Source organism: Xenopus laevis, chromosome 2L (genome assembly GCF_017654675.1).
Source record: "Xenopus laevis strain J_2021 chromosome 2L, Xenopus_laevis_v10.1, whole genome shotgun sequence".
In the NCBI taxonomy this organism is placed as follows: Eukaryota; Metazoa; Chordata; class Amphibia; order Anura; family Pipidae; genus Xenopus; species Xenopus laevis.
Genome location: NC_054373.1, coordinates 149783345 through 149805145, shown reverse-complemented (window position 1 = coordinate 149805145; position 21801 = coordinate 149783345). Strand labels below are relative to the sequence as shown.

At 40.3% G+C, this 21801-nt stretch overlaps 1 protein-coding gene across 1 annotated transcript in view; it reads left to right on the top strand.

The window, feature by feature from the left end:
- tfcp2.L (transcription factor CP2 L homeolog) overlaps positions 1–16884 on the top strand; it is a 52764-nt gene extending 35880 nt beyond the window's left edge. The window contains 7 exon segments of the mRNA NM_001095978.1: positions 489–564; positions 1820–1913; positions 5245–5335; positions 6535–6644; positions 7665–7807; positions 12340–12391; positions 16104–16884. Coding sequence (NP_001089447.1) covers positions 489–564; positions 1820–1913; positions 5245–5335; positions 6535–6644; positions 7665–7807; positions 12340–12391; positions 16104–16141 — 604 coding nt within the window. The 3' untranslated portion in view covers positions 16142–16884.
- Positions 16885–21801: the final 4917 nt, after the last annotated feature.

The window sequence follows — 21801 nt, the reverse complement described above, 5'->3', positions numbered from 1 at the left end:
ACAATTCCTTTAAGCTATCTTATCAGTGGCATAACCAGACCAGCTTTATTGTGGCAATTTCAGTAGATGTTTATTGAAACAATTTTCCATTGGGTAATTTACCCTGGGAGTAATTAAGTAGGTTGCTGTAATCTGGAAGTCTCGTCCTTTTTTTTTTCTACCCACGCTTCGCTAACAGTTATATAAAATTGTCCCTCAATTAAGGTCATAATTAATCACTTTTAGTGCATGGGAAACAGACTGTTACTTGAATAAGCTCTATGTAAAAAACACACAAGCAATGATCCATGTATGCTTCCCAAGGGGCACCCAGTTTTGCAGGTATGTGTTGCTGTTCAAGGAGCTCTGGTTTACATGAATACTGATCACTTCATATAGTTTTGCATAAAATGTGTTAATGTTCCTACAGCTTGGGTTTATACTGTAGCAAATTAGAAATACAAGTTTTGTAGTTTTTTCCTGATCATACACCATTGACTTCTTTTTAGGAATGGCTCTCCAAATCACCAGCCTGAGCCTCCTGCTCCCATTGTAGATGTAAGTGCAGGATTGACACCAATTCAGGTACATGAATTCACTTTATATTGCATAGACCTTTTGAGCTGCCAGGAGAGAACAAGATACTGGCACAACCGTTCCATCAGACACTTAACTGATTCTACGTATGTGTAGCCTAGACTGGCTGATGCCATATATATATAAAAGTGCATTCATTCATTCATTCATATAATGATCCAAGCCCTGTTTGCAATTGCATCACATGCCCTTTTTATTTAAGGTTGTAAGAAATATGTAAATCACTGAATTTCAACTAGAAATATGTTTCTCAGCACCCTTGTATTTATTCATGGGCAGAAGCTGCCATACTGTTTCCGGCAGAAGAGGCATTTTTCATGTACTGCTGTAGAACAGAATATTGCTGATGAAATGCTTTATATAGCAGATGTTTAAGAGAGGCAACAGAACACTTGTCCCCACACAGTGTCTAAGGGGGTTATTTATTAAAGTCCAAATGCCAAAAACCCGAAAATTGTGTTTTATTTTTTTTACTATCAAATCTGAATTTTTTGTGAAAAAAAAAAAACGAGAATTTTTTTGTGATTTATTAAACCCCGAGGATGGAAAAGTCAGAATCCGAAAATCCGGCATCTCAGAACTGCAGATGTTGTATATAAGTCAATTGGAGAAGTTCCTAAGATCTCTTGATCTGCGCTGGCCACAAAGCAGTTTCGGGGAGATTAGTCGCCCCAGCGACAAATCTCCTCTTCTTCAGGGCGACAATCTCCCCGAACTGCCCTGGGGCAAAGCACAAGCAGCGCTTCGTTTTCCGAAGTTGGCTCACGAGGAAGCTTCAGGCAACTTCGGAAAACAAAGCGCTGCGTGTGCATTGCCAGCAGGGGGGAAGGCAGTTTGGGAAGATTGGCGCCCCCGAAGAAGAGGAGATTTGTCGCGGGGGCAACTAATCTCCCTGAATCTGCTCGTGTGGCCAGACCCTAAAGGGTCATAAGGAGGGAAAATGCATATCTACCACCTTATGTGTGCACCATGATAAACACATGTCTCAGGTTGTACAACATTCTCGGGTTGTACAATAATCTGTGTTTTCAGATTCACTGGAAAAATGCATTTCACTGCCTTTGTGTTTTTTTTTATGCTCTAATGAGGCCAAGCTGAGGTTTGATAGCCACATAACTGCCTCATGCAGGCTGAATGTGTTGTCTTCTAGAGAAGGAAATGCCCTTACCTTTGGGACATTGATTTGCTACCTTATGTTCAGACTGGAGTTTTGTGGAGCCATCTCTATGCATTTCTCTTGTAGAACCTCATGCCAACATCAACCCCTCAGGAGGCACAACAGTGGCTACATAGAAATAGATTTGCTGCATTCTCGCGGCTATTCACAAATTTCTCAGGTAACTGACTGGGAGGAAACCCCTACATCTTAACATTCCCCTTAACCCTTAAAGGAGAAGGAAAACTACGGAGGCATTTACTTGCCAAATGATTAGCTGCGATAGTGCAAGCTAGAATGCTATATTTCTGTAGAATGTTTCACTATGCCTGAGTAAAAAGCTCTAGAAGCTCTCTGTTTGTTTAGGATAGCAGCTGCAATATTAGCTTGGTGTGACATCACTTCCTGCCTGAGTCTCACCCTGCTCACTTATAGCTCTGGGCTCACATTACAGCAGAGAAGGGAGGGGGGAAGAGGAGCAAACTGAGCATGCTCACGCCCGGGGCAAGGAGGTTTAAGATGAAAACAGGAAGTCTGATACAGAAGCCCATGAGTACACAATAGAAGGAAAGAAATGCAGTGTTTATTTTGACAGGGGACTTAGAGCAACATTACTTTGGGGGTTTACTGGTATAATTAGATGGACCTTTCTGATAAGGCTTACTTAGTTTTAACCTTTCCTTCTCCTTTAATACAACTTGCACTTCTCTTCCTCAAAGTGCACACAGAATGTACTTTTCTGAGTGCCCAACCTGATAAACTACTAGAGCAGGCTGCTTCTCTCCAGATGTTGAACTACAACTTCCAGCAATCCACATACCAATTAAGGCTGAGCTCATGCCTCCATTTGCACTACTGCACTTCTTGAGTTACAGCTACGAAGCATGAAAATCATAGGAGATTCTGTTGCAGTTTGGCGATATCCATTATTTAAAATATATTTATTTTTCCTGTGTAAGATGCGTATTGCATCGTACTGATCACAGGGAAATTGAAGCATATATCCGGTCTTCCTTGTGATTTCATCACTGGCTGCGAGGTCATCATATGACCGACTCTTACCAGAGTTGCCTTATCCTGTGTTGGACTCAGACCTGTGGGCTGTGACCAGACCTATTTGACTCTCGTAGCCTTAACTTTTATCCACCTAGGTAAGATCTTAACTGAACCAGGTGAAAATCTACTCCATGAGGGAGACCCAAGTATACCTGCTTTTTTGGTAATGCCTTTGTAGCTGTGTCCCCATCACAGGACAATGTAGGGAGAGTTAGGAAACTGTTTAGATAAAACTAATAATTGCATAAAAGCAATTATTATGGCAAAATTATAGCATTTTAAAGGGTAAGGTCACACCTGGAGATCTAGTCGCCCGGGGACTAATCGCCAATTCTTTGGGGCGACTAATCTCCCCGAACGGCTTCCCCCTGTCTTCCGCCTGCTAGAATAGGAAATCGCCTGCAGCATGGCACTTGCGTCGCTTCGTTTTCCAAAGTCGCCCAAAGTTGCCTCACGAGGAAGTGCGAGTGCCATGCCGCAGGCGATTTCTCATTCTAACAGGCGGAAGACAGGGGGAATACGTTCGGGGAGATTAGTCGCCCCATAGAAGAGGCGATTAGTCACCAGGCGACTTAATCTCCCCGAATCTCCAGGTTTGACCTTACCCTAAGGCAACAAATTAATTGTTATTGCTACTTTTATTACTCATATTTCTATGCATGCCCTCTCTTATTCATATTCCAGTCTCTCATTCAAATCAGTGCATGGTTGCTAGGGCAGTTTGGACCCTAGAAACATGATTTCTGTGATAGCAAACTGGAGAGCTGCCAAATAAAAATCTAAATAAAAAACACTAATAAGGTAAAATGAAAACCAGTTGCAAATTGTCTCAGAATTTGTACATCAAATTGTCTCAGACTCTGTACATCACACTAAAAGTTCATTTAAAGGTGAGCAACCCCTTTAATCCTTTGCTAGATTTATTCATCTCATTGTGATTGGTGGTGAGGGATGCTGGGAGTTATAGTTCAGCAAGTTCTGGAATTATGACCGTGTCTCTAAGGGATCACGCTGCCCTTTCTTTCTCTTATACAGAATTAAATTCAGTAATCGGTAAAATCTTAGTTATCAGGGACAGTCGTAGGAAAAAGTACAATATTAGGTTTAGTGTAAGAGATGTGGTTCTTTAATCCTTAGCCCAATATTCATTTTAAACAAATGCACATAGGGGCAAATTCACTAAGAATCGAAGTTGCGCCAGGCGCAACTTCGCCATGCGAATTTTCGCCAGCGCTCCGCAAATTCACTAAAATGCGAAGTTGCGCACAGGGGTAGCGTAAGTTTGCGAAGTTGCGCTAGCGTTATTTCGCTATATAAAGCGAAGTTGCGCTAGCGAAGGCTAATTTGCATACGGCGCGAAATTCAAATTTCAATGGAGGAACACGTATCTGCACTACAAATGCCTAGAAAACCTTCAAATCAGCCAATAAAAATTTTATTTTGCCCTACACATGTGCCCACTGTCTAGGTAAGTTGCCATGAGTCAGGAAATGTAGGGGGGAGGAAGGGGAGCCCCAAAAAAATTTCGATCTTTTTCAGCCTATCACCCATCATGTAGAAAACACGCCAGCGTTTTTTGGGACTTAGAAAAAATTTTGACTTTTTTTGAAACAATCCCTATCTACTCTATTGCGCTTTGCCAGGTCTGAGGTGGCGAAGGAAGTCTAGCGTAAAAGGTAGCGTTCGCTACACTGCGCAAGTTAGTGAATTTGCGTAGTTTCGTCGCTAGCAAAAATTCGCCTGGCGTAAGGTTGCGAAGTAACACTAGCGAAACTACGCCAGCGTTCGTTAGTGAATTTGCGCAGTAGCGAAAATGCCGAACGCTAGCGAAAAAACGCTAGCGTTCGGTGCTTCGCGCCTTAGTGAATTTGCCCCATAGTGTTTTTCAACTTACAAATGCCAGGTGTTTTGGGAATCTTAATTGTAATGATCATGTCATACAAATAATTGTATGGACGGCCACATCCAGCTTCATTTAAACAAGTTAGAATGCAGTGAGGGCAGAATTAGGTGGGTAGATCTTTCTGAGCAATATATGTATTAAGATTAGGGTGGCACACACCCTGTGGAAAAATATTACATTAATAAGGAATTAACTATCCTTTCCTTAATCAAGTGCAAGGCTTCAGCCAAATTCATTAAATACCAAACATCATCATTCCAGAGTTATTAAAGCTTGCAAATTACAAATGGTTCTTTCTACCATTTCATTAAATTTATGTGATCTGTATGTATGTACATGAAGATGACCTCACACTCAGGTCTTAAAGAACAAAAAATATACTTAAGTTTATTACTGGGAGACAAATGTTTCGGCCAGCAATCTAGCCTCTCTCTCTCTTTCTCTTTCTCTTTCTCTCTCTCAGCTTCTAGGTTTATCTTATTTTCTGCTTTTTCTTCATATGATATAGGAGAACATTTAGGCCATGGAACTACTAACATTTGGAATTTTTCAGGTGCAGATTTATTAAAATTAACTAGGGAAGATGTTATCCAGATCTGTGGTCCTGCTGATGGCATTCGACTCTTTAATGCCCTTAAGGGCAGGTAAGTTGTATATTTTTATTTTTTTGGGGTCTTGGTTGCTTGCTTCTATTTCAGAAGCTGTTGAAAGTGATGAAATACTTACCTAACTGTGCACATCGTATTCAGTGTATTCCCCAGTGGCTGCTGTTAATAACACCCTTGCAGCTTATCTGTAATGATTGGTGTCTATGGGGCACAGCCTCACTCTCTTTGTTGTTTTTAAAGCTATACTGACTCCCCTGCTCAAAAATTCCATATGATCTATAAATGACATTTTCAGGAACCCATGTCCTAAGGGATGGTACGGTAGTTTGGTTTACTAAAGCAGCCTTTACTCTTCACTAAGCAGTAAATGCCATGCTGCTCCCTTAGAGAATGATAAATTCTGGTATTCTGTAAAGTGTTGGTTCTGTTTTCTGCTCTAGATCCCGAAATACAGTGATTTTATATCAAATTATTGTGCCACCCGGGACATCTAGTCTCAAGGGTGGCAACTCTGCATCAGTCAGTATATTTTAGCTGGGGCATCCGTATCAAATGAATGGGCATCTTCTGTATATATCCAACTAAACAGACTATAAATCAAAAGGATAATTAATTAATTAGCAGGTCTGGCCATGAAATTAAAGTTGAACAGGGATGTTTGTGTGAAGGTAGCAAAGAATTGGTATAAAATATAAAGCTCTGTGGTGCATGAACACCCAAGCACAGTAATTCACAGCAGTAATGATGATTGGTCTGACGTAGTTAGAAAAATGAAAGCATACATCTGGTTCCAGAGTATCCTGCGACATATGTTCTCTGTCTTACTACAGGTATGGGATCCGTTATCCAGAAAGTTCCGAATTACGGAAAGGCTGACTCCTTTATAATCAAATAATCCAATTTTTGTTTTTAAATGATTTCCTTTTCTTTGTAATAATAAATACATTGTACTTGATCCAAACTAAGATATAATTAATCCTTATTGAAAGCAAAATCAGCCTATTGGGTTTATTTAATGTTTACATGTTTTTCTAGTAGACTTAAGGTATGAAGATTCAAATTACAGAAATATCCGTTATCCAGAAAACCCCAGCTTCCGAGCATTCTGGATACCAGGTCTAATACCTGTAGCATACCGTCTTTAAAAGGAAGATTCCTTTGCATTATACTGTATGTGTAGTTAAATGACACGCAGTGCTACTAGTAAATTATGTTTTTGTTCCAATTTCTTGTAGGATTGTACGGCCCAGGCTCACCATTTATGTCTGTCAGGAGTCCCAGCAGTTGAGGGAGCAGCAGCAACACAAACATGAGAATGGGGAGCCAGGAAACGGTGCCTTTTACGGTAAGGGGCAAATTTACATAGGGTCGAATATCGAGGGTTAATTAACCCTCGATATTCGACTGCCGAATGTAAATCCTTCGACTTCGAATATCAAAGTCGAAGGATTTACCGCATTTCCTTCGATCGTATGATCGAAGGAAAAATTGTTTGATCGGACGATTAAATCCTTCGAATCGAAGGATTCAAAGGATTTTAATCCATCGATCGAAGGATTTTCCTTCGATCAGAAAATTGTTAGGAAGCCTATGGGGGACCTTCCCTTATAGGCTAACATTGGCCTCGGTAGGTTTTACTTGCCGAAGTAGGGGGTCGAAGTTTTTTTTAAAGAGACAGTACTTCGACTATGGAATGGTCGAATAGTCGAACGATTTTTAGTTCGAATTGTTCGATTCAAAGTCGTAGTTGAAGGTCAAAGTAGCCAATTCGATGTTCGAAGTAGCCAAAAAAATAATTCGAAATTCAAAGTTTTTTTTATTCTATTCCTTCACTCGAACTAAGTAAATGGGCCCCTTGGTGTTCTCATGCTGCTACGCTGGAGATCCTGTGGTGCATTACAAATTTAACCTTATAAATTTTGCTTATGTCATTATTCAGTTTCAGATATTGATGGAGGGAATGTCCTTATGCTCCTGCCCTGTGGCTTATCTGTGTGATAGTCACGCCTCTCCCTCACAATCATTTTTCTATCTATACAGTAATTGTTTGGAGGCAGAGTAGAAATCAGCTGTTATGTAAAGCTGGCCATACACTTAAAGATCCACTAATTTGGCTCACTTCCCTGATATTCCCAGCTTAAGGTCAAAACAGTGGAATCAGAATGGTGGTAAATACAGGCCCTCGGGGCGAGTGCGACATCGGTGAGCCAATATGTGGTCCTTAACCTGATGGCATTTTTAAACCTGTCCATTCAATTACTGGATGATTTTTGGCCACCTTAACAGTGAAGGGGCTCTGAGTGGGAATGAGTCCTACCTGCGTTTAACCAATTTTTTTTTTGGTGGTTTTTCATAACTTTAATAGTTTATCATGCCATTTACTTGGAGGAAATGACGACCATTGAATTAACAGAGAAGATTGCCCAGCTCTTCAGTATATCTCCCCATCAAATCAACCAGATCTACAAACAAGGGCCCACTGGAATCCATGTTCTTATCAGTGATGAGGTAACTTGATTAGTTTATTCCCCCCCCATTGTATTCTTTTATAGGTCATTTTACAATTGTTTTGTTCTTTTCTGGGTGTTTCTGATGCTTTTGCAGTTTATATTATGCTTCAACTGCTTTTATTCTCAGACTCCCTGATTACAAGTTTTCAACTGAAATAGCCTAGTTTTAATGCAAATGTAATAGTAGTAATAGTGTATGTATAATGTAATGTGGGGAGTTTCTGCTTAAAAAAAGGCAGTAAAGTTCTTTCACACACTAAAGCTGGCTTCATATTGGACGAACAATCGGACGTCCATATCTCCCCACCTGCCACTAACCTTCACTTTAAATAAAGTAATAAAAGAACAGATCAGCGATGTTCTGCCCTGACCGCAGTTGTACGAAAATACACTGAAAATCTTCAGCAATACATGCAGAGAAATTATCGGCAGCCGACAGAAATCTTTTAACCTGTCCGATCGACCAATCTCCATAGGACAAAAATGTCGGGACTCTCCACACACGGTCCGAAAATCAAGGATTCGTACGTCCGGATCTTTGCGTCTATGGCTAGCTTTACAAGGTTCTCTACGGCAAAATTTCCTCCCATACAAAATGAAAAAGTAGCCAGGTAGGAGGAAAATATGAGCAGTGCATCTTAGTCCACACAATACTACGGGTGCTTTAAAAAATTATCTATTACTGTATGCTGCAGGGTTTTGGTAGCTGGGTAACATTTTTAAAAAAATAATAAAAATGCTAGATGGAGTGATTGGCATATATGACCTGGGGAGAACACTGGGCATAGAGTTTTTGTACTCTTGTAGCCTCTATAGAAAGATGGCAAACGGGCATGTGCTTTATATTGGTTTATACTATATAACTACCGGTAACTGTCCGTTCTGCACTGGCATAGCTAGTTGTCTCTGGGCTGATGCCTTAGGCCAGTGCTGCCCAACTTATCACATATAGTGGTCCAATTGTATTTCATACACTATGTTGGAGGGCCAGACTGAATTAAAATGATGATGTCATACGATGGAGCCTGTGAGCATTTGGAGGGCCACATCCTGCCCATGGGCCTCCAGTTGGACAGCCCTTCCTTAGGCTAATGCCACACAGGACGAGAAACAGCCCCTCCGCTTGCATTAGTCCTCTTTTGTATGCTCTTAAACCACTTTGCTGGCCCGGGTGCAGGCAACAGGACCATATTTCAGTGCTAAAATACAATCATCCATCCAAAATCCACCCTGCATACCTGCACCCGTGCTGAGGCGGGCTGAAACGCAAGTCTAGAATCAGACCCATGTATAAATAGGCTAACGTCCTCATACACAGGCAGATATAAGCTGCTGACAGATTGTTGGCAGCTGATTGGTCGGTATATGGGGCCCTCTGAGGGACTTTCCTGATCAATATCTGGCCGAAAGGATAAAAATCCCTTCAGATCGAGGACTGCATTGGTTCGTTGAATCGGTCCTCAATCTGACCACTTGTATTCTCCTCATTGTGATCCAATCGTTGGGCCCAAAATCTGACCAGCTCAATATTGCCCACCATATCGGGGAGAGATCCGCTCGTTAGGCATTCGCCAATATAGCTGTCATTTTTATTTATTCATCTTAAACGTTGTCGCAGGGTAGTGACAAACAGGAAGATTTGTCTCCCGCATTTTTAAAAAGCGAGTTTAGGCGACAAGTCGTTCGTTTTGTCTTGCCATAGAGAAAAATGTAAATTGGCAAGTACTACACCCACAATGCTATTTGAAATCACCTGTTGTCCCTAAATGCAGACCCTTTTTGGAGCGATTTATCAGAAATAGCATGGCTATTCAGAAGTAGTAAAAAATCTGTACTAGCAAAACACACAAGGAGATTAGTAGCCGCAATAGTATGCAAATTCTTGTCTGCACTGCATATCGTAAGAACGTATCGATGTGAGTTGCAATTATGCACTCTTTGTTCCTTCGACCACACCTCACATCACTCATCATTTGCATACGAATATATTTGTGCGACAATATATTGGCAAAAATTGGTAAAAATTGGTTTTTTTTACGCATTTCTTTGACAATGAGGCTCATTGACCTTGTTGAAGAATGTACAGCCCATGTGGACGGAGAAAGCACCGTGGTGGATACAAGTCATTTGGAAGCCAAAGTTACCTGAAATCTTTGCTTGCAAAAAGACGATTGCCTTGTCGCTGAAACTTGCTTTTTAAAAATCACGGGCGTCAAATCTCCCTGTGTGTCACTACCCTTAGGGGTATATTTATGAAAGAGTTAAGTTAGAGATCACCTCAGAAAGTTCATCCTTTGACAAATAGGCCTTTCAAAATCCCATAGAAATGAATGGAGAGTGGCGGAATTTCACTCTAGAGGACTGTGGCGGTCTCTAAATTCACTCTTTGATAAATATACCCCTTAGTATGATCATTGATAAATCCATTCTGTGTACTCCGTAAATCCTTTTATTCTGTAAATAAAAGGACTGTAACCTGCAAATTGGTCATATGTTCTTTCAAGTAAATACGTTGATTTATAAGCCTATGAAAACACCCCTTAGGGCAGGGGCACATGAAGCTACTTGGGGAGATTAGTCGCCCAGCGACAAATCGCTTCTTCTTCGGGCAACTAATCTCCCCAAACTTCCTCCCCGCTGGCTAGAATGTAAATCGCCGGCAGGATGGCACTCTGAGCGCTTTATTTTCCAAAGTCACCTGAAGTTTCCTTGTGAGGCAACTTTGGAAAACAAAGCACTCTGAGTGCCATCCCGCCAGCAATTTAAATCATAGCTGGCGGGAAGGCAGTTCAGGGAGATTAGTCGCCCAAAGAAGAGCCGATTTGTCACCGGGCAACTAATATCCCCGAATCTCCGTGTGTGTCTCTGCCCTTAAGTTCAATATTTCTCTTTGCTCTCTCTCATTTACTTGGGATCCTCCTTAGAGAATAACTAGGTTAAAGATATGTAACAACAATGTCATAAAATGCCACAGACTAGTTTTAGGTGTATCTAGAGAAAAAAAATCTGCACAAAACAATTTGCCCCTCAGACGTCCCTCTCTGCTGTCTTTATGCTCCATTGCATGAGAATCTCTGCTTGTATTGTTTTACTTGCAGCTCACTGAACAAAGCTAATAATAAGTTGCTTCACTTGCCATGACTTTCTGTCCACTGTTAGTCTATTAGCCCTAGTGTCTTCGACATTCACAAGGACCTCTGAGGCTAGTGGCACACAGGGTTGTATATCCGCTTTTCTTCATCCGTGTAGAAAGTGCAGGTGGAGAAACCTGAAGAATTGTAATACAAGGCAGCCTTTAATAAGCACTTAAAATGATGTGAAGTGGAAAGCACATGGATGTCCTAATGATTGTCTACTTTCAGGTAGGGCACACCCCATTGTTACAGAATTATCTCACTAGACTCCAGTTGACTTGCAGTTTGGGCGAATTTGCACTTACCTGATTCAAATCACTTACAGGATTGAATTGCATTGGGCAGCTAAGGCTAGTGCCAGACATTGTGGATCTCTGTCTGCGAGGAAATGCAGACTGAGAATCTGCTCCTCTTCTGCTGCTCGATGTGGCTGGAACAAGAATACATTGCCTTAGCTTGGGTGCAGACATACACAACGGATTTTGGTGCTAAATGCAAAATCTCATGTTTCGGCACCAAAATCCACATGGCTGCCTGCACCCAAGTCAATGTATTCTGATGCAAGCACGTCCAGCAGCAGATCCTCAGTGTTTCTCAACAGGCCAAGATCAGCAACGTCTACAAACTAGCCTAAGGGCTGGGAAACAAACCCAGTGGATCCTTTGCTTTCCTTTACCTGCATTTTGTAAACGAATCCATTCTTCTGCATTTCTGCCGTGTACAAAGCCAAGGTGGAGGATCCACTGTGGGTGTCACTGATAAAATTAGTTCAGGGGTAGTGGGTCTAAGGGCAGAGACACACTGGCAGATTCGGGGAGATTAGTCACCCGGCAACAAATCTCCTCTTCTTCAAGGCGACTAATCTCCCCGAACTGCCTTCCTCAACTGCAGCAATACAGAATTGGAAAAAATGAGGTGGCACACTGCCTCTTGAAGTAAAAAATACTATTTAATGAATCATTTAAAAAGTTAGGTAGCTGGAGTGCGTAGGACGCCTAATGTGTTTCGGGAACACCCCTTAATCATAGGCTTTCCTTGATTTACATGAATATAAAAGGAGGATGTTGTAATGTGAATGAAGGTTTGAACACATTGGCAGTAAATTGGCTTATTCACAGATTTATTGTGCCTACCATGATCGTTTAGAAGTCTGTAGTAGTAGACTCTCCTCCTGTTAAACTTACAACAAAGAAGAAGAAGTAAAACCCCCCTTGTTACTACTTTTTCGTTGTTGTAAGTTTAACCTATAAAAGTAATTTACATCTCCCTCCCTCCAGGAAGTTGATTTTTTAATTAGCAAGGTTCCTGGAACCCAAGCCTTTCTTAATTAGTAACGCTCCTCCTGTTGTCATAATTCATTTAGACTGAAATCCTTTGTTTCTTTTTTTATTTATAGATGATCCAAAACTTTCAGGACGAGTCTTGCTTCATCTTGGACACAATGAAAGGTATAGAACTCAAACACGCCTTTCTTTCTCTATTCTATTTAAAGGCGCTTTACCATACGTATATTTTGTAATATCTGGGAAAACTCATAGACTGGGGACTATTTATCATGCTGTGTAAAACAGTGGAGAAAGCGGTCACTGGTGACGTTGCCCATAGGAATTGCTTTTGTTGTAAGGGGCAAATTGATTAAGGGTCAAATTGTAAATTCGAATTATCGAGTTGGACTTTTGGTCAAAACTCACAAATTCGAGTTGGGAATAATCTAAATTCGCGAATTCGAGATTTGTCATACCTGGACCCTGGGAATAATTAGAATTTGACTATTCGCACCTAAAAGCTGCCGAGTTCATGTATAAGACAATGGGAGAGGTCCAGTCACCCATTTGAAGATGTCAATAGCCTACCTGACATTAGAGTTTTTTTCAGAGAAAAAACTTGATTCGATCTTGAATTTGATTCGAGTTTTCGGGTCAGTAATATTAGTTATATTGAGGGGCACATTTACTTAGCTCGAGTGAAGGAATAGAATAAAAAAAAACTTCGAATTTCGAATGATTTTTTTGGCTACTTCGACCTTCGACTTCGTTTGACTATTCGACCATTCGATAGTCGAAGTACTGTCTCTTTAAAAGAAACTTCGACCCCCTACTTTCCAACTAAAACCTACCGAACCTCAATGTTAGTTATGGGGAAGGTCCTCATAGGCTTTCTGACAAATTTTTGGTCGAAGGAAAATCGTTTGATCGATGGATTAAAATCCTTTGAATCATTCGATTTTTCCTTCGATCGAACGAATTGCGGTAAATCCTTCAAGGATTTAACTTCGACAGTCGATATTCGACCCTAAGTAAATGTGCCCCTGAGTGTTAGACTCAGTTAGACTAGTTTTTTGTGAAATAGCCTCCCATTTGACTTGTGAGTATATTCAGACAAACTCGAAATTCGACCATTGATAAATCTACCCATAATACTCTAATTGTTGATGTGACTTCTTAGCATGCCATACAAATGGCATTTACTCCAGAGTCTTTTTAGTGGGTTGGTGGGGTTTTTTGTTTTTTTTTAAATTGGTGTGTGATTTATTTTGTCCATTTACTCTTATGCAAGGTTCATGATGCTTTTTAGTCGCCTTTAACTCTACTGGGGTTACCGTTACCGTGCATGGGCGATCATTTCCCAATGACTCTTGTGCTCCATCCTGACATACAAGTTGCGGGAGAAATCAGAGCTTGTGTGCCATTGCATTAAATCGTTTTGTCTTTGCAAAAACGATTCAAGTCAGAAATCAATGTCTCTGCTAATTGCCAATTGAAATGCTTTTTGGTTGCTCTCTTACTTTTACATTATTAACATATAGAATGTTACAGATTTCGCACTTGTTACATTTTACCCTCTGGCCTAGCTTTCTTTATTAAATAAATAGATGATGAAATCTTTTATCTTCAGTGAATGGTTCCGTCACAAGTCTTATGTAGACCTCTAGTGGTCATCTGCTGAGCATCAACAAGAACTTGACTTTGCAGATCCCTTGCTATATTGGAAGCTCTAATGTATTTACTAAAGGGGGCCATAGATGCACAGATAATATCGTACAAAACAAATTTTATTTTATATGGTATACGCTGTGTGTATGGTAGAAAACGAGCCGACCAATATCGGCAGAAGACTTGGATATTGGTCGACTCGTAGATTGGGCTGGATGGAAAATTTTGATCGGGGCACCCAAACATCGCCCATTGTTGATTAGGGTTGCCACCTTTTCTGGAAAAAAATACCGGCCTTCCTATATATTTATCTTTTTTCCCTATTAATAACATTGTGATCAGCCATAATATTTACCGGCCAGGTGGCAACCCTACTGATGATTCAGCTCTAGTGTATTCAAACGAACGATCTTTCTTGGAAAGATCTTTTCCAAGAAAGAGCGTAATTCTTACATCTATGGCCAACATAAGGCTTATAAAAAAAAAAGTTTGGACACTGCTTTTTGTCAAGGGGGGGTACTTCATAGAAGCTTCAATTTCCTTCTTTTTCTTATTGCTTATTTTTATTTAAAGCTCTCTACTATTCCACTATGTATTCGGTTTGAAAAAATGTTCCCTGGTTACTAGGGCAGATGATAGAAAGCAACCACATAGTTTAAGTTCCAATCCCAAAAGCTGCAGTAAAAAGGAAATAATAGAAATTACAATCCAAAATGTTTTCTAAATTTGCGGTCTACAAAATTCTAAAACTGTTCACCTGACAACCCCCCCCATGTGGAAGTTTTGAAGTTTGCAGGTGCCCTTCACACATGATATCCCTAAAGGCAAGACGTTCCCTTTGCTGAAAAATAAATCTTCCCTTCACTGCGAAAATGATATTTAAAGCGTCTTTAAAGCTACTATCAAGTAAGGCACAAAGGGACTGGATAAGTGAGATAACACATGAGATTTAGTCCTTACCCTAAGGGATTTTCAGATGTAGCCAATCCCTAGAGGAGCACTCCCTAAACATACACCGCAGCTTGTAATATACTGTTAAATGTAGACCATAAAATGACATAGTGCCCCACTAAACAGAAATACATGAAAAAAATTAAAAAGTATTGAAAAAAAATCTGATGTTTCCAATACCGACTGTATTCCTGTTGGGTGTGCTACTATGCCATTATACAGGTATGGAGCCTGTTATCCAGAATGCTAGAGACCCGGGGTTTTCCAAAATTTGCATCTCTATACATTAAGTCCCATGAAAAATTATTTAAAAATTAAATAAACCTAATAGAGCTGTTTTGTCTTCAATAAAAATTAATTATATCTTGGTTGGATCAAATAAATTGTACTGTTTTGTTATTACTGAGAAAAAGGAAATTGTTTTTAAAATTGATAATGATTTGATTAAAATGGAGTCTACGGGGAGTGGCTGTCTTGTAATTCGAAGCTTCATGGATAATGTATTTGCAGATAAATCTATAAATATATAAGTAGACCAAGTTAATCTGCACAGCTCAGGTCTTCGTGTGAAACATTTTCAATTCTTTATTGTGGATATCTTCTCTATGGACTGCACCCAAGAAACATTATCAAATTCTTCTCCTAATTTTCACATTGCTTGCAGGTATGGTTGCACCGAATCCAGGATTCAGTTCGGGATTCAGCCTTTTTCAGCAGGATTCGGATTCTGGCGGATCCTTCTGCCCGGCATAACCATATGCGAATTTGCATATACAAATTAGGGGTGGGGAGGGAAATTGCATGACTTTTTGTCACAAAACAAGGAAGTAAAAAAATGTTTTTCCCATCCCCACCCCTAATTTGCATATGCAACAGGCATGAAACAAGTTCCTGGGTGGTGCCAAATAAGGGTTGGGATTGGCTATTGATGGCCCCTATGTGGACTAGCAGCCTACAGAAGACTCTGTTTGGCAGTACATCTGGTTTTTATACAACCAGAACTTGCCTCCAAGCCAGAAATTCCAAAATAAGCTCCTGCTTTGAAGCCACTGGGAGCAACATCCAAGGGGTTGGAGAGCAACATGTTGCTCACGAGCTACTGGTTGGGGATCACTGCTCTATAACATACCAAAGGTTAACTAAAAGGTGAACCACCCCTTTCATAATGTTTTTATATTTCTATTTACCCAAAGTAGTGGATGTTAAAATATAGAGAGAAACTCTTGTGTGTTTATGGAATACAATACATTTTAACATTTTTTTTTTTTGCCTTTAGCTGAAACAAATGACAGCTATCACATCATCTTAAAATGAGGCACGAGGTGCCACGGATCAGATGAACAGAGACGGAATCCACAGAAGAAGCAGATTCTGTCTCTCTCAGCCATTTTTTTTTCAGCTCACAGGACTTACATGCACTAGAAACAAGACCCTAAAAGAAAAAACAAAGTGTGTGTTGCCATGTGATGGATTGGCATACTGTGATCTTTACCCACCTTCATTTCTCACCCAGTCCAGTAATCCTCAGCAGAGAGGCTTTTCTTGTGCAGATTGAAAGCAGCCATTCTATTCTCTTACCTCTGCTCCATCCCATACTGTGGGGACTGTAGAGAATGCTCCTGCAGGCCCAAAGAGGATTAAAAGGAAAGCATGTTAATCAAATAAGAGGGTAGCTGAAGGGTTGTGAAAGCTTATTGATTCTAAATATCTCGCAGCTTCATGTAATATGAACACCGTATGTTTCAGACATTGTGAACACAGAGAAAGTAAAAGCCTAAGCTGAACGGCATATGACTTTGTCGTTCATTCACTGGCATCTTTGTTTGTTTTTTTTATACTCTTAAACTGAAATGTAATAAGGCTTTTCATAGGCTGCTGGAGGATATAAAGCTGATATTCCAAGTTCCTAAACACTGTGTAAGTGATCATCCAAAAGGGTTTCATTTTTATGTAGCATGTGTATCTTTTGTATGATGCTTTTTGTACCTTTCTCCTTATTCTTCGACTATCAGCTGTTGCTGTCACCCCACCCATAAAAGCAAGAATTTTTACTTGTACATTTTTTTTTAATGGATGCCTTTCTGCAAAATTATTTTACATGACTGGGGGGCAGATAATGCTCCTGTCACCTGTAGGGTAATTTGTTTTGCTCTGAGAGAACCTTGAATCATATAGTATAATCATTGCTTTAAGTGACCAGGTAAAGTGACAATGACAAAAGGACCCCCCACAAACACACACACCCCCTTACAGTTTACTTTATGGTCAAAGTCTTTGCTGCCCACTAGCATGACTGCCCGCTCCCGTATTGTTCCCTTTTTATTGCTGTGATCTGACTAAACAATGACTCTATTTATGCAGACACCTGTGGAAGTCTAAGGGGCATATTAATCAAGGATCGAATTTCGAATTCAAAATGAAGTAGAAGTTTTGTGGGTTTTTTTTGGTCGAATAGGTCCATTTTCAATCGAATAGGTCCGTATTCGGCCGAATTAGAATTGTACGAATAGTAGGAATATCGCAATCGATCGAATTCGATTCAAAGTTTTTCCACAAAAAATTTTAGATTTTTGAAAGTCCACCAATTGACTCCAAATAGGCTAAAACAGCAATTTCAGATGGCGAATGGTCGAAGTCGAATTTTTAAATAGACCGTACTGTACATGATACATTTCAATATTTGAATTGAATTTGCACTATTCCCTAGTCGAAGTACACTCAAAATAGCTCATAATTCGAATTTTTTTCATTCGAAAATTCACCTCGACCTTTGATAAATCTGCCCCTATATGTTTTATGAAATAGAGTAACCCCCCCCCCCAAAAAAAAAGCTTAAATCGTCTGGATCACAAGCTACTGTTTTAACTATTCTAGAGACAGTGTTTAATTCCAGAAACCTAATGTTATGAATTCTGTAAAGGAGAACTAAACCCCCTTGCTTATAAAAAACCCCCTACCCTCCATAGTTCCCCCCCCTCCCTGCTCCCCCCCCGCACAGGTGTTAACATCTGTAAATGCCCCTAAAGGTGGCCATACACGGGCAGATAAAGCTGCCGATATCGGTCGTTTAGACCAATTTGACAGCTTATCTGCCCGTGTATGGGGGCTTCCGACAGGTCTTCCCGATCGTTATCTGGCCATGATATCGATCGAGAAGGTTTGATTTTTAACAGACCGACCCGTCGGAGCCCCTTGGTGCATCGTAATTCGATCCTTCGGCCATATGGCGATCTTTGAGTCTATGGCCACTAGGGATGCACCGAATCCAGGATTCGGTTCGGGATTCGGCCAGGATTCAGCCTTTTTCAGCAGGATTCAGATTCGGCCGAATCCTTCTGCCCGGCCGAACCGAATCCTAATTTGCATATGCAAATTAGGGGCGTGGAGGGAAATTGCTTGATTTTTTGTCACAAAACAAGGAAGTAAAAAATATTTTCCCCTTTCAACCCCTAATTTGCATATGCAAATTAGGGTTCGGTATTCGGACGAATCTTTCACGAAGGATTCGGGGGTTCGGCCGAATCCAAAATAGTGGATTCGGTGCATAATGGCCTAATGGCCACCTTAAGCCTGTAATATTCCCTCGCTGCAGAGTCAGCACAGCGGAGCTCACAGACGCCATCTTCCGGCACTTATGTAATCTTTGGGTCTTCTTCCGGTGCTTCTGTCACTTTCGCACATGTGCAGTTATCACAAAGTGGAAGACTGCTCCTACTTGCATGCGCCGATAAAGACGCTTACTTACCAAACCATACCGAAGCACTGAAGATGGCTCCTGCAACCTCCGCTGCACTGACTCTGCAACGAGGGGTAATTACAGGCTTAGGGGCATTTATAGATGTTAACACCTGTGTTGGGAGGAGCAGGGAGGGGGGGACTATGGAGGGTAGGGGTTTTTATTAGCAAGTGGGTTTAGTTCTCCTTGACTCAATATAAATCAGAATTAAGAAAGGGCATATATTTTATGAGTAGCTGGGTTTTTTTCCAGCTACTTTGGCATTATGTGCAGTATGCTCTGCTCTGTGTAGATGTTTCCATTAGGAGTACTATTGTCAGCCTATTATCATCCTCGTATCACGAATTTCAAAAAATCCTGTGCTTGTGTATCATTTGGGGGAGCGAGTCCAATGCAATCAGTTGGAATATCTGTAAATGTGGATTAGTAACAAGTCACTTGTGGGAAAGAAAAGTGTTCAATCCTCGAAACTATAAACCACCAAATAATGTATTTCATAATAAATCGACAAACATATGTTTTTGTTTTATAATGAATGTGATTTCAATAATAATTTTTTGCATTGTACTGGTATACATTTAAATCAGTTAAATCATAGTTTACATCCCATAGATCATATTACAGACAGAATTCTTGTTTTCATCCTGGTAGTTTCCCAGTAGACCCAGTGGAGCAGCTTGTTGGCCCACATTGAAAGCCATTTAGGGTGAGATTGTAGGATAGTATTCTTGGAAGTATTGCTGATTAATTCAGGTACTCCATGTCACGCTAAGGCTTTAAAGCAGGAGCCCCCAACCTTTTTTTACCCCTGAGCCACATTCAAATGTAAAATGAGTTGGGGAGCAACAGAAGCATGAAAAAATCCCTTGGGTGCCAAATAAGAGCTGTGATTGGCTATTTAGTAGCCCCTATGTGGACTGGCAGCCTACAGGAGGCTCTACTTGGCACTATACTTTGTTTTTATGCAATTAAAACTTGCTTCAAAAATAATCACCTGCTTTGAGGACACTGAGAGCAACATCCAAGGGGTTGGAGAGCCACATGTTGCTCACGAGCTACTGGTTGGGGATCACTGCTTTAAAGGAACAGTAACAGCAAAAAATTAAAGTGTTTTGAAATATAATGTACTGTTGCCCTGCACTGGTAAAACTGGTGTGTTTGCTTCAGAAACACAATTATTTTTATATAAACAAGCTGCTGTGTAGCCATGGGGGCAGCCATTCAAGCACAGATAACGGATGCAATCTGCAGAATACCATTGTATTACAGAGCTTATCTGTTATCTGCTAAGTAGCCTGCAGCTTGAATGGCAACCCCCATGGCTACACAGGAGCTTATGGATATAAACAAAAGTAGTCTTTCTAAAGCAAACGCATAACTTTTACCAGTCAAACCACTTTGATTTGCTGCTGTTACTGTTCCTTTAAAGACAAATAAATATGTGGAAACCGTGCTTACCATACATTTATTTGAATCATACTTCAGTTGGTGGTCAAGCTGAACTTCCAGAAATACCCAAGGGAGCAGAAACAATTACCCCAGATCCTACCCAATTTGGTCTTTATTGCTGCCACCTTTCGCCCACTGCTTTGTGCCACTCAAGGCTGGCGGGGTGCCTACACTAAGGGAAATCTTAATATAAATCATCATCATTTATTTATATAGCGCTGTCATGTACTATTCACTCTCATGGTGGCCATACATGCACACATTTGGAGAATTTGGGGGGTACTTGGAAATACTGTTGTTCTATCTTTGCTAAAGTGTGAGACATCGGCTGATCCAAAAATTGCACATTCCCTTATCAATTTGGATCAAGTCACTTGGGACATCAGCCAAACAGACCAGTGCTCTTTGGTCATCCTCACGGGTGGGCAAATAAATAATAATTTACCAGTAGGCTTGTGGGGTGAGCAGTGAGGTGCTTTGTCTTTCATGATGTAATAGATCACTGACTGGAAAAGTTTACAGCAGCAGGAGGTCATGATGAACAGCGATGGGTTGCTGCTTTGTCCCTTCATAGCTCTGTATAGTGACATTCCTGTTTGAGAGTGGGCACCCTGTGCAGAAAGCTTCGAACTGGTGAATTAACCCCCATTGATTGGCAATTTAAAATATCTGAAGAGATGGAATCAACCATAAGATAAGTGTACTGCAACAGCAACAATGAACCCTGGTGTCAATGGATTCAACAAGCTTTTGTTTCTTTTGAGGTTTGAGAAGAGGGATATTCAGATTCGGTAAATCTGTAACATGGTAAATGTTATACGTAGTTCTATAAAGCTAGATGACTATATTTACAGCCACGGTTATGGATCATGTTAACATGTCTGGACCCATTTGCCATCGGTGAACTCATAAATGTGGGTGATGCACAGTGAATAGTGTTATGGGGGTACAGCATATGCATAGAATGATTATTTGACCCAAGCTGAACTCATGTGATTGATTAACCAGCCTGGATCACAGTAATATGTGTAAACATAAGCATCAGTCGCTGGAAATGAGTTTGTGCTATATCACTAGATTAAAATAGCATCCACTACCTGTCAACACTTTGGAGTGTACAGATATGAAATCTATTATCCGGAATGCTTGGGTTTTCTGAATAAGGGTTTTTTTTTTCTTTTCTTCATACTTAATTTCTTTAAAATTCCCCTTTAAGTTAACTTTTAGTATGTTATAAAGAGGCCTATTCTAAACAACTTTTCAATAGGTCTCCATCATTTGTCATAGTTTTTTTATATATATATATATATATATATATATATATATATATATATATAAATAATATATTGTTATTGCTATTTTTGTATGCCTCATCGTTCTATTAAGGTTTCTCCTTTTCATATTGTAGTCTTTTATTCAAATCATATGGTTGCAAGGGTAATTGGCCCTTCTATAAAACTTCGAAGAATCCCTACGATACATAAAAACATTTGAAACATTTAATAACCCTAACCAATATTGTTATTATTCTATATTGTAATTGAATGAGAATATTGAAAATATTTATTTACAAACACCATGATTAAAAACCTACGACCCCCAACACTGCAAGTCAGAAGTGCCACCCACCGCATTTCTGTCTTACTCTAAGGGTCTGGCCACACAGGCAGATTCGGGGAGATTAGTAACCAGGCGACAAATCTCCTCTTCTTCGCGACGACAAACCTCCCCAATCTTCCTTCCCTCGGCTAAAATGTAAATCACCTAGCGCTTCGTTTTCCGAAGTCGC